The 14,829-nt window shown below is 50.1% G+C and overlaps 1 protein-coding gene across 1 annotated transcript in view; it reads left to right on the forward strand.

Moving 5' to 3' along the window:
- APCDD1 (APC down-regulated 1) overlaps positions 2,578-14,829 on the forward strand; it is a 32,639-nt gene continuing 20,387 nt past the window's right edge. The window contains exon 1 of the mRNA XM_018039497.1: positions 2,578-2,837. Within this exon, the coding sequence (XP_017894986.1) occupies positions 2,780-2,837 (58 nt within the window). The 5' untranslated portion in view covers positions 2,578-2,779. The remainder of the gene's footprint in view (positions 2,838-14,829) is intronic.

The raw sequence follows: 14,829 nt of genomic DNA on the forward strand, positions 1-14,829 counted from the left end.
GTAATCACTCTAAGACAAACTTAAACCATTTGTTTGTTTGTTTGTTTATCACTGTTCTCTTCGAGAAGTGAGTACGTTACTATCAACTGCAAAAAATGATATAGAAAATGAGCCCTATACGGAGAACACTCTATCTTTCTAGACCAGCGCAAGGCACTGAGGGAATTTCTGGGAGCAGCAACTCTGGCTGGATGTTGAGGGTAGAGCATTTTAAGCGATGACATCACATGTGGAAAATAAACTGGCAAAACAGATTTGACTGGTGACATCATTCTGGCCCTGTTTCTACCACACTAGTAAGACCAGTTGGAAAGACAAAAATGGTCTCAATTTGATGGTTATGATGACACCAAATCATGGCTGACCTGTTGGTTTTCTTCTCCTTTTAAATGACAGGATCAAATAATCGTTTATGAAAATTATCACCTAATTGTTTTGCTAACATGCGATGAATGACCTTCATATTTCAATGACCAGTTGCTTGTACATAAACACACCATCCTAACACTCTCTCATGTCATTCGCTTGCTTCAAATATTTCCTGATAGACTAAAAGTCATCCAATGACAAAAGGCATAGAGAAGCTAGACACCTCCCAGTGTGTGTTGCTGGTGACAAGGCTAAGTCTGTTTAAGCAGTCAAATATGCTGTTTATATCATTCCCAACTGGCCAACATTCACGAAGAAATCAAGTTCCTGCTTTAAACCTGGTTGACCCATGGGCAGCATTCAAATCCCACAGGTCATAATTGACTGCCCAAACCTAGAAACAGACACAAGCAAGGGATGAAGAGTTGGTCCAGAGAGAGATGCTGCAATGCAAGCTCAACTCAGCTATGTTCCAGCTCCATGGTTTTATGACACAACTGTCCCTTCTTTCACACATGAGTCTTTCATCCTCCCAATTTACAAACATAGTCACATAACCCTCACCACGTCCTCGTGAGGTAGGCAGGTGGTGCATATTATGATCCCTCAAAGTAAAGATGAAAGGTGATAGTGATGGTGATAAAAATTAAAGTACATCAAACAGTATCAGCACCATCACATCAAAAGACCTGTGGCTTTCTCAGAAAAAAAAAAAGAAAGAAACTGTCACACATGCCCTCATCTCTTTTACCGAGTTTTACGAAGATGCTAAAGTCCAACTAGTGCTGAGAGTCTATAAACACAAACAGTTGAATTATTGATGCTACTTTGTTCAAAGGGGCAGAAAACTCATGGAAATCACTCCTTCTGTTTTAAGTGTTTTATTTATGAAAAACACCACCAGAGTCCAGAATGTCCTGCCGATTCCATGTGGTCCCTGCTTTTCCTCAGCCAGTGTGAGGTGACATTCAGTCTCCTTTACTGACAAACCTCCTCCTGAGCGCCCAGAAGCCTTGGAGGAGCTCAGAAGAGAGAACTCCAGGCCCACCAGAATGAGCCCCCAAGTCAGCAAGCAAGGCAGCCGCCTTGACCTAAAGCAGCTCCTGGCTGTCCCTGCCTTTGTATATTCAAAGCCCAGGAAAAAACTGAACAAATTCCCAAGACCCACAGACGTTAAACAGAACCAAGCTTTGGGCTGGGAGGCAGGAGAGATAGGGGGAGACCGACAGGGAGTGTGCCCCTGAAATTTTCCCCCTGTCCCCACAGGTCCTCCTCTCCTGGAAGGAGACTGGAAGAGGGGTCTGCATCCCTCGCGGCGCTTGCTCGTGAACCCCCCAGGGGGAGGCTCTCAGCATCCTCACCGGGGTGGGAGGAGCCTTTTCTCCCTTGTGCCACCTCTCCTCTCCTCTCCCTCAGTCGCACAAACACCTCAAGCTTGGAATGCGGACCTCTCTTGGAACCCACTGGAGACCCCGGCCTTGCAGCGCCCCACTCTTTGTCCCCCACTTGCACAAGTGGGGAACCCTTCCGGGTGAGAGGAGGGAAGACACCAGTCCAGAGCTGCCCGGAGTGGGGCGGGCAGGGACGGGGAGGAACATGTGTTCCCCCTTTCGGGAGGGGGTCCCGGGCCTAGAGCTGTGAAACCCTTGCAGGAGAACCTGTCCTAGAGCGGGAGTCGAGGAGGAGGGAAGGGGGACAGGCCTGGGGGAGGAGAGGGGATGAGGTTTGAGAGGAGGAGCGCGGCAGGGCCGCGGGATAAGAGGAGGGAGACGATGAGGGGAGATCCGAAGGGACAGGGGAGGGGAAGGGAGCGAAGGGGCGGCGATGGGGCGGAGCAGGGCCTGCGGAGCCCAGCGCCCTTCTAGTCCCCAAGGGGTCGGGAGGCTCCCCGGCCCCCCTAGGCCCCGCCCATAGCCCCGCCCATAGCCCCGCCCCATTCAGCCCCCGTTCTCGCTCCGCCCTCCAGGCCCCGCCCCATCCAGCCCCTTCCAATCGCCCCTCCCCGTTCAGGCCCCGCCCCTGCTCCGTCCCGCCCCTGGCCCTTTCCAGGCCCGCCCCGGCCCCGCCCCGTTCCCGCCCCGCCCCCGCCAGGCCCCGCCTTGCCTCTTCCCGCGGCGGCGCCCTGGAAATATGAAGAGGCATAGCGGCGGCGGCCAGTGCAGCTCGGAGCGGCGGCGGCGGCCGGGCGGGCGCGGGGCGGCCGGGCGCGCAGGGCCGGTCGCGGGGCGGGAGGCCGGGAGCGGAGGGGCCAGGCCTGGCATGGGGCGCGCGGCGGCCGCCTGAAGCGTGCCTGGCCCTGTCCCCGCGCCGCCGGGCCGCGCCGCCCGGGCTGCGGGCGGGTCCCGGGGAGCTGGGTCCCCGGACGGCGGGCGGTGCGGCGCGCGCGGGCGGTCCCGGAGGAGGCCCGGAGATGTCCTGTGTGCGCCGCCTCCTTCTCACATCCCTGTTCCCGGCCCTCCTGCTTCACGGTGAGTCGGGGGTGGGGGTGGGGGGACGGCAGCCGAGGGTGTCCCCGCGGGGACTCCCTAGAATCGAGATGACCCCACGGCCAGGCACAGCCCCATCCTGGGCGCCCTGGAAGAGGCTCGCGTTCCCGGGCGTCGGCCGCGCTCTCTGGGAGGGCGCGCGCTCGGACTTTCCGTCCAGGTCCCACGACACTTGCGTCCACTTCGCGGGGCTTCGGACTACAGGCCATCAAGGACCCGCTGGCTGTGCGCCCTTCACAGAGTGTCAGAGCGCAGGGGGCTCGCGCTGAGCTCCAGGCTTTCGGGGGACCGTACAGAGGACTGTGATCAATTCAGGGGAAAAGCAGCTTGGGTGTTCTTGCGCGCCCCTCGGAGAACGAGTGTCTTAAGGGGCTGAGGAGGGGTCTGTCCCAGGTGGACCGGTAGGTTCTCTGGAGGCACTTTCAGGGAGTGGGGTCCTCGCAGCAACAGAGGGGCAGTAATTAAAACTAGTCCCCTAAGTTCTCCGGAACCTGAGCTTGCTTCTCTCCTGCTCTCGTGGGTTTTGTTTCTGCTTCGTGTGTCACATGTTCTCAGCGGACCCAGTAAACCCCCAGCTAGAGAGCAGCAGGCTTTACAAGTGCTCCAGAAATTGCACTAAAGAAAGTAAGACAGCATTGCTCCGGGCTGGGAAGGCGGACTTGTGGGGCTGGGTGGTGGCAAGCACGTGTGCTGATCCAGATGTCTTGGGTCAGCTTTCCCTACAGGTGAACGCCTGGCCCTTTAGTTGAGTGTCCACCAGGAGCAGAGCTCTCCTGTCTCCACACCCACCATGACCTCTGCACGTCAGATCAGCAGGTCAGCACCCTCGCGGCCTCTAGGTTTCTGATCCAGCTTCAGAATGCGGTCAGGCAGTGACCCCTCAGACCATCTAGCAGAGGGAGGGGCAGCACCCTGGGAGCCCTAAGCGGCTGTTTTCTCTGTCGTCCTGCCCAGACAGGCGGCGTGGGCAACACAGCTCAAAGGACCCTGTGAACCAGTTGGGCTGGGCCAGACCTGCCAGATGGCCAAGGTGTACCCAAGAACCCCAGCAATCCAAGACTTTCAAAGTCAGGTTGGAAGACTCGCAGTTCGAGGGCCAGAGAAAGAGAGGTGTAATTACAGGGTTGCGCTCCTCGGCCCATCTGCTTGGAATTACAGAGCAGTCTTCATCTTTGGCTGAAACATGAAACAAATCAGAGCCCACGGGCAGATCAAACGGCAGCTGCCACCCACACCAGAAACGAGAGGCAGAGAGAGACGATGAAGGGGAGAGTGTCCCTTAAAAAACGTCTTATTGTAGTTGAAGGAAATCGGGCATATGGGTGAATGCCTTTAAAGTGAAAAAAGTACTTGAAGTTGGCATGAACATAATTTTTTTTTTTTTTTTGCACAAGGCCATTTGCCTTTTGGACTACAAGAGCCATCCTCAGAGACACAGCCTAGGCCAACCTGTCGTGAATTTTTCCTCCTTGTTTTGAGGGGTGGAAGTTATAACCATACTTCCTGCACCACAGTGCAAGCTACGATAGTGCCAACGGGTAAAGGGAGCCCAAGTGCAGCCTCAGTGTGGCTCAAATCTACCCCCAGATCTCTGGACTCCTTGGGGTCGGGTTTTATCCAGACCCACAGTGTGCCAGGAGGGAGTCAGGAAGGGGGAGTAAGCCAGTGGGGCCAGCCCCTGTGCATGTGTGCACATGAGTGCATGTGTGTGTGCATGTGTGTGCACGTGTATGTGTAGGCATACATATGATGAAAGGATGTAAGATTAAAAAAACAAGGTTTGCCAAGTTTAAGGGGATGACGAGGATAATCCTACAAAAAGTCGTCCCATTTCAAAGTGAACCTCATGTGGCAAAATTATGCGCACTGATATTGCCCACAGACCAGCTGTGCTTGTGGGGGCTCCAGCACAGAGGAAAAAGTGAGGGAGTGGTCCTTTTGGGTATAAATCTCTGTGATCTGAGAGAGGCTTGCTTGTTACAATGCCTTAGGGTAGAGCACCAGGAAAGAATTGAGTATTCTCCCTTTCCCCTTTTTCTGACCTATTTTTACTTACTTGAAGTACTTTTAACAAAATATGGGCATTAATCCATCTAACCCAAGGGAGTGGCTTCAGAGTGTGTCCTACTCTGTAGTTAGGGGTCTTGCAAGTATTTAAAGATTCTGTAGTAACAGATGGAGCTTGATCGTTTATCTTAAGAGAAGTCATCAGTCTGAAGGAAACTGCCTGCACTCTTTTAGAATGGCTTAATGATTTTTCTCCTGGTATTGGAAAAGATCCTGATGCTGGGAAATATTGAAGGCAAGAGAAGAAGGGGGTGGCAGAGGATGAGATGGTTAAATAGCATCACTGACTCAATGGATATGAGTTTGAGCAAACTCTGGGAGATAGTGGAGGACAGGGAAGCCTGGTGTGCTGCAGTCCGTGGGGTCACAAAGAGCTGGATATGACTGAGTGACTGAATAGCAAAAACAACCTTAGGATGCCATTTGTTTATTTATTAATATGGTAGCAATTAGTAGATTAAAACGTATTTTCTATGGTGATGTATGTACTTGGGGCCAACTTTAATTTAGTTCCTGACATCATTTATAGATTATTTGTTCCACCAAGAAGTCTCATTAGTAAGATTACAGAGTGTACAAGACCTTCAGGAAGATTCCAGGTGAAGACGCTGGAGAAACTATTGTGTTTGGCATCTGATCTTTGTTCAGTTTGGGGGTTACTTTTATTTCAACTCAGGCAAGTCATAAATCACCCCTAGATCCTATTGGTGAGTAAATTAGGGTCTGGCAAGACAGGAGCCTTTTGTTTATTTTAGCTTTTTTTTTAAAAAAACTGTATATGTGGTGAGAGACCCAAGTTCAAAATGTGACGATGTGAAAGCATGAGTGTCAGTTTTACTTTCCCCTCCTTCACCTCCTGAGAACAATTGCATTTCTTAGTCCAGATAACGCTGGTTGAATGTCGTGAAGGTCTGCAGCTGAGGGATGTCCCTTGTTGCTGTTTTCTTTGTTTTGATGAAAAGTCACAAAAGTCATCTGGCTCCAGAACACAGATTAACACAAGGTATTTCAGAATAAGTGGTGCTGTCACGGGCCCCGAGTGCTGATTCTCTCTGCTGATGGAAACAAAAGGTTTGGGATAAGTTTTGGAGCCGATGTTGGGGAGATGGTCTTCTCAACACCGTTTACTTTGTAGCATTCGTTGACTTTTCTGAAATGGGAAGACACTTTTGAGCTATTCTTTTTCACTGGAATGTAGTCTCTTAAAGTTAAAACAAAAACAACCAAAACTGTGGATTACCAAAAGATTGTTTAACCAACAGAATGCAAGGAAACATTGCAATAGGGTAAAATAGAATCTTTGAAATATGATTTTTACTGAAGGCAGTTCTTGTGACCAAAAAAACATTGCCTTTCCTGTACCTTTTCCCCCTTAGTCATAAAATATAATCTTGAAAAGAAATAGGACTCAGCTGCTCATAGCAGGGAGCAAGGGTCGTAGGCAGATGGTAAATATTCTTTTGTGGAAGAAACCGACCAGCCTCAAACACGTGGCTGAGCTGACTTGTTGTAGCTGTGTTCCTTCTTTTTCTCCCTAAGTGAGTAAAGAACTCAACACCAGTGGGAGACAGGGCTGTGCAAATGGACATCGTTAAGGGACTGATGACAGCCTGATAGAATCGACTGAAGGGAAGCACAAAACATTTGGGACTAGAAATGTGAAAAGGTACGTTGGTGATTGTGAGCATCTGCTGGAAGCTTGCATGGCGTGAGTGTCTTTAGGAGCCTCTGCGTGGGGTGGACGTGATCCCGGGGAAAAGCTCAGGAGAGTCTGTCACCATCCCAGGAGGAGCGCCTGCTGTGTCCTGACGTTGTGTGCACAGGCCGTTTAGTTCTTCTCACTTTGGGAATATTGGAAAGTCGTGTAATCGGAGGAACCTAGGTCAGAGAAAGGATGTGAAGTCACCCTGCAGTGACTGAGGGTCTCCTGTTCTCGAAGGGTTTTCTAGCCTCCTTCCTTCAGCCATTCAGTCACCAGGTCTGTCTACCAGGGCCTCCTGGTGCCTGTGTCCTTGCCAGCTGGAGACAAGGCTGGGAGGAGGGGCAGCCCCTTCCTGAAGATTCCTGAGAACACCTGGGGAAGGGGAGAGCTTATGGAGAGCCCAGAGCCAGGAGGTTGGCGCGCTGCCCTGACTGCAGTGTTTCTCCCTTCTGGGAGTCCCACACTGCACACACTCACACACCATGCACATAGACACACCATCCACACACACACACACCATAACATATACACTCACACCATAACACACACACACACCACATACACACACTATACACATATACGTACACACACCATACATACACCACATATACACACGCCACACACACACCATACACACACACACACATCACACATACACATACTATAACATATATACACACACCACATACACAGTAACACACCATACATATAGACACACACACCGTGAACACACCATACACATATACATAGCATGTATACACACACCATACACCACACACACACACATACCATACATACACCATGTACACACACACCATATACACATACACCATACACATATATACATGTGCCACAGACACGTTCACACACACGCAGACACACACCACGTATACACCATGCACATATACACACACTATACACACACATACATACCACACACACACCATACACATAGGTACCACACACACACACCATGTACACACCATGTACATACATACTGTGAAGACCCCACACGCATACACACACAATGCCCAAACACCACACACACACACCATGCACACACATACACACAGACACACACCATATACATAGTCACACACACCTCACACACACACATGACTGTGGCGAGCAGTCTGTGGTGGCAGCCATCAGCTCCAGGCCCAGCGGGCAGAACTGCCATCTGTGGTTTAACCCCAGCGTCTGGCCCGGACACCGAGGCCTTAGAAGAAAACGACTTAGAGAATTACCTCGTTTTCATCTGAAGTTAAATGAAAGCAGGAGTTTGAAATCTTGACTTTATTGTGTTTCTCATAAAGGGAAAATGCTTTCAGATAAGAAAGTTTAAAGACTGGCAAAAGCAACTCTCTCAGCTTTGAACTCCAGAGACATGGAAATAAAAACAAGAGCATGGTGAGTGTAGGTGCCTGTCTGGAGTGAACTCCAGCTTTTGTTCCAAAACATGGCAGCCGTGTGGGCGGTGGAGCAGCCTGCCGACCTCACGGCCCACTCACCGTCTCGAGGGCCCCCTTCATGGGCTGGGCAATGTCTTGGTGGAGTGATCACTTGCATGTTCCCCGTTGTCCCGTCGTCTCTCCATGGATTTGTCTGCATCACAACACTCCACCCAGAGAGGCATCCTTGCTCTTGTGCAGAGGGATGCAGGTCACATTGCATCCAGGACACAAAGGTGCATGGTGAGCGGGGATGGGCTTTCAGAGACCCGCTGCCCTCCAAAACCATCATTGTGCATGTCTTGATGTTATACTTACTTGGCTGTTTTGATATAATTTTTTTAAGCATTAAAGCACCTTTGCAGTGACTACCCAGGTCAGAGGTGACTTCAGTCCCAAGTGTCCAAGTGTGCCTGGAAGTGTTTCCTTCCCAACTGATTCTCACTTTATTGTGTGGATGGTGGTTTGGAGTGTTGGGTCCTCAGTCTAGATGGGCAGGTGAGAAGCTGCAGAGTATATCGAGGAGACTCAAATGTTTTAAATGTTACTGAGAACTTGGGGACGTGGCCACACACCATATTTCCCCCCATGCTTCTCTTTACGTGTCAGTGATAGGGCCGGCCTCGTATAATACAACCTTGCACCCAGTAGGCCTGCAGCCACCTGCTGAGGGGTGAAGGTTGGCTCTGAGTCACTACTCTGTCCCCCACCACGCCCGTCCTTCACCTTCTGTCTGATCCTGTCAGTGGCCTTGCTCACTCTTCAAGAACACCATGGGTTCAGGGATCAGCGTGGGTGATGGAGAAATACTGCATTTGTCCTTGTTGAAGCCAGTGTTCAGGGGTGCTTACTGTGAGCAGAGCCTGGCAACTTGGAGGCTGTAAACAGTCACCTGGCCCCATGGGCCTTGAACTTAGTGCACAGATCCCTGGGTAAATGGTTAATCCTGTGTCTCCTCTCATTTGGAGAAATTCGGTCTTCTATTTGCTATCTCTGGTAGGTTTCACTGTCTGAACAGTAGACTGTCAATCATGGTAGAAAAAAGGTCATTCTGGAGTCATTTAGGATCTCTGTTGTGAGTGATTTTGCCTGTGGGAATGAGTCGTTCTCACACACACACATGCAGGAACACACATGCACGCACACACCCAGGCATGTGAACACACCCTCCAGAGCCCAAGGAACTCATGTAGTTCTCTGCAAGAGGTCATCTATGAAGTTGTCCCCTGAGCCTTCAGGAATTAATTTGTTTTCAGCAAGAGAACAGTCTCCTTTCAGGGTCCATGTTTTCCTCCCTCCTGTACTTGAAAGAAGCTGCCCCGTTGTCATAACCATTTGATCTGGGCCCAGGCCTGAGACTTCTCTTCCAAGGAGTAAGCATCTTAATTTCATGGCTGCAATCACCATCTGCAGTGATTTTGGAGCCCAAAAAAATAAAGTCTGACACTGTTTCCACTGTTTCCCCATCTATTTCCCATGAAGTGATGGGACTGGATGCCATGATCTTCGTTTTCTGAATGTTGAGCTTTAAGCCAACTTTTTCACTCTCCACTTTCACTTTCATCAAGAGGCTCTTTAGTTCTTCTTCACTTTCTGCCATAAGGGTGGTGTCATCTGCATATCTGAGGTGATTGATATTTCTCCCGGCAATCTTGATTCCAGCTTGTGCTTCTTCCAGCCCAGCATTTCTCATGATGTACTCTGCATATAAGTTAAATAAGCAGGGTGACAATATACAGCCTTGACATACTGCTTTTCCTATTTGGAACCAGTCTGTTGTTCCATGGCCAGTTCTAACTGTTGCTTCCTGACCTGCATATAGGTTTCTCAAGAGGCAGGTCATTATCATTCCCATTCTTCTAATGTTTAATTTGTACTGGGGTACAAAGGCACCTGTTCAATGACTGGCCAGAGTCACCTTGAAGCCTAGAAACAGCCCCTTTCTACCTCTGCTGGTGCTGTTTAACCCTTGAGATGCTCTTTTCCTTATAGTCATTTGCAACAAAACTTAACGAATGAGACCCGATGAGCTAGTCTTCTCAACTGACCAAAACATCTAGACTCCTTAGTTCACCAAAACCTTGATGTTACTTGTGTGTGCATCATACATGTGTGTTTCCTCGCTCATATGGGAAACACAGAGAGGGGGACCCTCTCATGGCCTAAATAGGACTGTCACCTGCTCACCCATGACGGCTGCATCCAGAGCACCACCCACAGGCACTGTTGTTCCTGACAGTGACCTCACTGTGCACCGCCTTAAGAACCTGAGAGACCGTCATGTCAACTGCACTCAATGTTCAATGGCAGAATTGTCAACAACGAAACATGGCGATGGGGCTTCCCAGGTGGTGCTAGTGGTAAAGAACCCACCTGCCAATACAGGAGACTTAAGAGACTCAGGTTCGAATTGGGTTGGGAAGATCCCCTGGAGGAGGGAATGGAAACCCACTCCCAGCATTCTTGTCTGGGAAATCCCATGGACAGAGGAGCCTGGAGAGCTACAGTCCATAAGGGCCCAAATAGTTGGACACAGTTGAAGCGACTTAGCACAGCACAACACACAGCACAGCAGATGTGGTGATTAGCCAGTGCACTTCTGGTTATACCGATGATCTAATCAAACGGAGGGTTTTAAAGTTATTATGTATGCTAAGACATTCACTATTATAAATAATAAGTACACTCAGGTAGGAACTGCTATCACAATCACCACCTTGGAGTTGGATGTTGATTTAAGCTGTTGAAGATGGGTGAAAGTGGACCCTTAAGTATTTTGCAAGAGTTTGTTTCCAGACTTAGTGCTGCATTAGTAACACTCCTGGTTTCCTCTCTCTGTCTTTCCCTCCCTCTTTTCCTTTTTAAATACCTTCTTGGTGAGACCTCTCCCTACCACATGCCAGAGATGGTCCGTGCCTCTCTAGAACCACAGAGAAGGTTTACTGCTTGTTGAAAGCAATTCCCTTCTCTCATCTTACTCACGTATTCAGGCAAAAATGATACACTGAGCCATGGCAGAAGCTTCATAATTGATCCTCCTGCTGCTCATCCCTCCAAAAAAGGGAAAAGCAGTCTTTCCCAAATGGAATCTTTATCCTGTGTTAGTTTGTTTAAAAGCTTTGGGTTCCTCTTCCCTGGGCCAGCCCACTCCATGCTCAAGGTGACATACATACACAGGGCTCCGTCCTTGGCCACACCGGGGTCTCTCCTCCATGAGGCCTCTCCACCCTTCCTCCTTGTGTTGGGCTTGGGCTGCAAACTGCCTGGACCATGTCCACTGTCTTCAGGACACAGCGGCCCCTCCAGGAACCCCCAAGGCTAAACTCAGAGCCTACTCCCCCTCACGAGCCCCTCCATAAGCCCTGGGGTCTGGTTTCTCCCCACAACTGTAAGATGTGCCTACAGAGTGAATGCCTGGCCCTCCAGAGCCTTTCTGATAGTGTGAATGAGTGAGTTGCTAGTTTCAGTCCCAGATTTGGAGCTGACACAGTCCTGGCAATGCAAGAAAATGGGGGCCTGGGTTGGCCAGAAGTCTAAGACTGGTCTTGGAGGGTACCCCATGGCTGATCCTGGGAAGGGAGTCCTGGGGTATAAGGAGTGGGGAGGGGGGTCCACATGGCCTCCCCTACAGCTGAACTAGGTGCCTCACATGGCCTTTTCACTCCCAGCTGTTGATTGAATATTAGACGGAGCCTGGCTCAGATGCTAAAGAATCCACCTGCAATGCAGGAGACCTGGGTTTGATCCCTGCATTGGGAAGATCCCCTGGAGAAGGAAATGGCTACTCACTTCTGTATTCTTTTTTTTAAATGAAAGGATAATTGCTTTACAGAATTTTGTTGTTTTCTGTCAAACTGCAACATGAATTAGCCATAGGTATACATATATTTCCTCCCTCTTGAACCTCCCTCCCATCTCCCACCCCATTCCGCCCCTCTAGGTTGATACAGAGCCCCTGTTTGAGTTTCCTGAGACATTCAGCAAATTCCCGTTGGCTATTTATTTTACAAGTGGTAATGTAAGTTTCCATGTTACTCTCTTCATACATCTCACCTTCTCCACCCCTCTCCCCATGAGTCAGTTCTCCATGTCTGTTTCTTCATTGTGACACTCCAGTATTCTCGCCTGGAGAATCCCACCGACAATGGGCTACAGTCCATGGGGTCACAGAGTTGGACACAACTGACTAACACTTTTCACTTTCACATGGGGCAGTTGTCCACGACTCACACCAGGCAAGCTGGGTGAGTGTTGGCAACCCCCATCCAGAGCTGACCCTTAGAGACAGCTTCTCCTGCCTGCTCCCACTTGACCCCTTCGGTTTTGCTTCCTAAGAACCATCAAGGTGATAGGTACTTTGAAGGAAAAAGATAAAAAGAGAATAAATTTCAGTCCCATTTCCCACCCTAAAGATTCATCCCCACCTGGTGAGTAGCCCTGTGTCCCAGGGAGGGGTTGTCTATTGAGTCCTCAATCCTGCTGGCCTCCTGGGCAACACCTCACCTGGCCCCCAGTGTGGCTCGTTGTCCAACAGGAGCAGCAGCAAGATGGAGACTGGTCTCTAGAAGTCCTTTGCCTGCTCTCTAATGATATGCAATTGGTAGTTTGGGGGTTTTCTTTCTTCATTCCCTGGTTATAAAGCTGCCTGTGGGCACCCTCCCTGGGTGGCCCCTGCCTCCGGCACAACCACACAGTCCTGGGCACCATGCCCTCTTCCCCTGCCCCTGAACCGATCTCCTCCCCAGACCTGGCCACCATCCACACTGGTCCTCGGACATCCAGCCTAGCGAGACCTTGAGAGTCTCCATGTTGGAAAAACTCAGCTTCATTCTTCTTTGTGCTTCCAGCCCCTATGCTGCACAGACTGGCAGCATGTGGGCACTTGCTACGGTGAGTAGTGCTTGTCACCGGCCTTGGGCCCCCATGCTCCTCTCCATCTGGGTCACCAGTGAGTCGGCTGCTGGGAGCCCAGACCTCTGGGCACTCTGTCCATGCAGAGCTCAGAGCGCACCAGGCTCAGGGGGACTCTCTCCATTATGGTAGCCATTCTGTTAGTTAGGAAGGGCTTTCTCAGGGCCTCTAAGAGCCTGATCATCATTTAAAATAAAAGCATGCATGCATGCTAAGTCGTTTCAGCCTTGTCCGACTCTTGGCAACCCCATGGACTGTAGCCCATCAGCATCCTTGGGATTCTCCAGGCAAGAATACTGCAGTGGGTTACCATGCCCTCCTTCAAGGGATCTTCCTGACCCAGGGATCAAACCCACGTTTCCTGCGGCCCCTGGATTGCAGGTGGATTTTTTACCACTGAGTCACTGGGGAAGCCCTAAAATAATAGCAACTAATATCTAATAAGAACCATGTGCTACAGGAAACGCTCTTGGCGAGTCCTGAGACTGACTCCAGGACCCCACAGTACTGTCACCTCCTCCTTACAGGTGAGCGCACGGGAGCTTGTGGGGTCGAGTGATGGGTTTGTAGTCACGGTGCCGTCGTGTATTTCATCGGTTGTAGGACTGATATCTTTTCATAAATAAGGTCTTTACAGTGGGTGTGCATCTTCCAGTCGCCGTGAGCCTGTGGGTGGCAGTCGTGCTGGGGACGTGGGTCTTCACCTGCATGAGCCTGGACCCAGCTGCCTGTACTGTCCTCACCTCACTTCCTCTCTGTGCGCTCTTGTTACTCTCCATCTGTGGCATAGTTGCCAATAGCTGGGTCCTGAAAATAGAGTGAAAGTTTGAGCCAGGTGTTAGAATTCACTTGTAAATTCCACTCTCAGTGCTGAGAACAAAAGTGAAAGTAAGTGAAAGTGAAGTCGCTCAGACTCTTTAGGACCCCATGGACTGTAGCCCACCAGGCTTCTCCAACCATGGAATTTTCCAACATGAGTACTGGAGGGGGTTGCCATTTCCTTCTCCAGGGGATCTTCCCGACCCAGGGATCGACCCAGGGATCGACCCAGGTATTGAACCCAGGTCTCCCGCATTGCAGGCCGACACTTTACCATCTGAGCCACCAGGGAAATCCACTCAGCACTGAGAACAAAACCAGGGTGGAAATCAGGCAGACCAGTAGTGTGGGTCAAGTGTTTATCTCAGAGTGAGGGTGGGAAGTAACTGCCCTTACATGTTTCCTCACTGAGAAACAGTTATGTGGAAGGGAAGATGCCCATGAAAAGACGAGGCTGTGTTTGAGCTTTGTTGTCAAGATCCTTGTAGAGCAGAGCCATCACTGTCCCGAGTGAAGCTTTGCAGCTGAAGGCTGGATCTCTCTGCAGAGATGAAGCTGTCAGAGGCCATGCTCTGAGGGTGTCTGGGCACTGCTGCTAAGGCCTGTGTCTTCGTTTAAATGCAAGTGCTTTTTGTCACTGGTAATAAAATAATGATGTATCTTAACAATCACTGAAGTCTTGGGTTTGATGAGATCTGTTAAGTGGCTGATTTGGTTTCAAACCCAAGCAGCCCAGCTCCGGCATTTCACCCATATCCACTCCCTTCCAGCTTTCCTTAGCTTTACGGGAACACATTTGCAGACTGTAAAGGGGTTTATATAAATCAGTTTTAGAACAGAGCTTGGCTTGGTTGATCTGAGAGTATGGCATCTTGACGGAATGCTGAGTGTCACATTTAAAAGAGAATCTTCCCCAGTTTCCAGTGTCTCGTGACTTGAAGACTTGAAGTCTTTTTTTTTAAGCCACGTAACAATTGCTCACACAATTGACTACTCAACAGATGGCAAGTTATACTGTATTATT

The sequence above is a fragment of the Capra hircus genome, chromosome 24, assembly GCF_001704415.2.
Source record: "Capra hircus breed San Clemente chromosome 24, ASM170441v1, whole genome shotgun sequence".
NCBI classification, from domain to species: Eukaryota; Metazoa; Chordata; class Mammalia; order Artiodactyla; family Bovidae; genus Capra; species Capra hircus.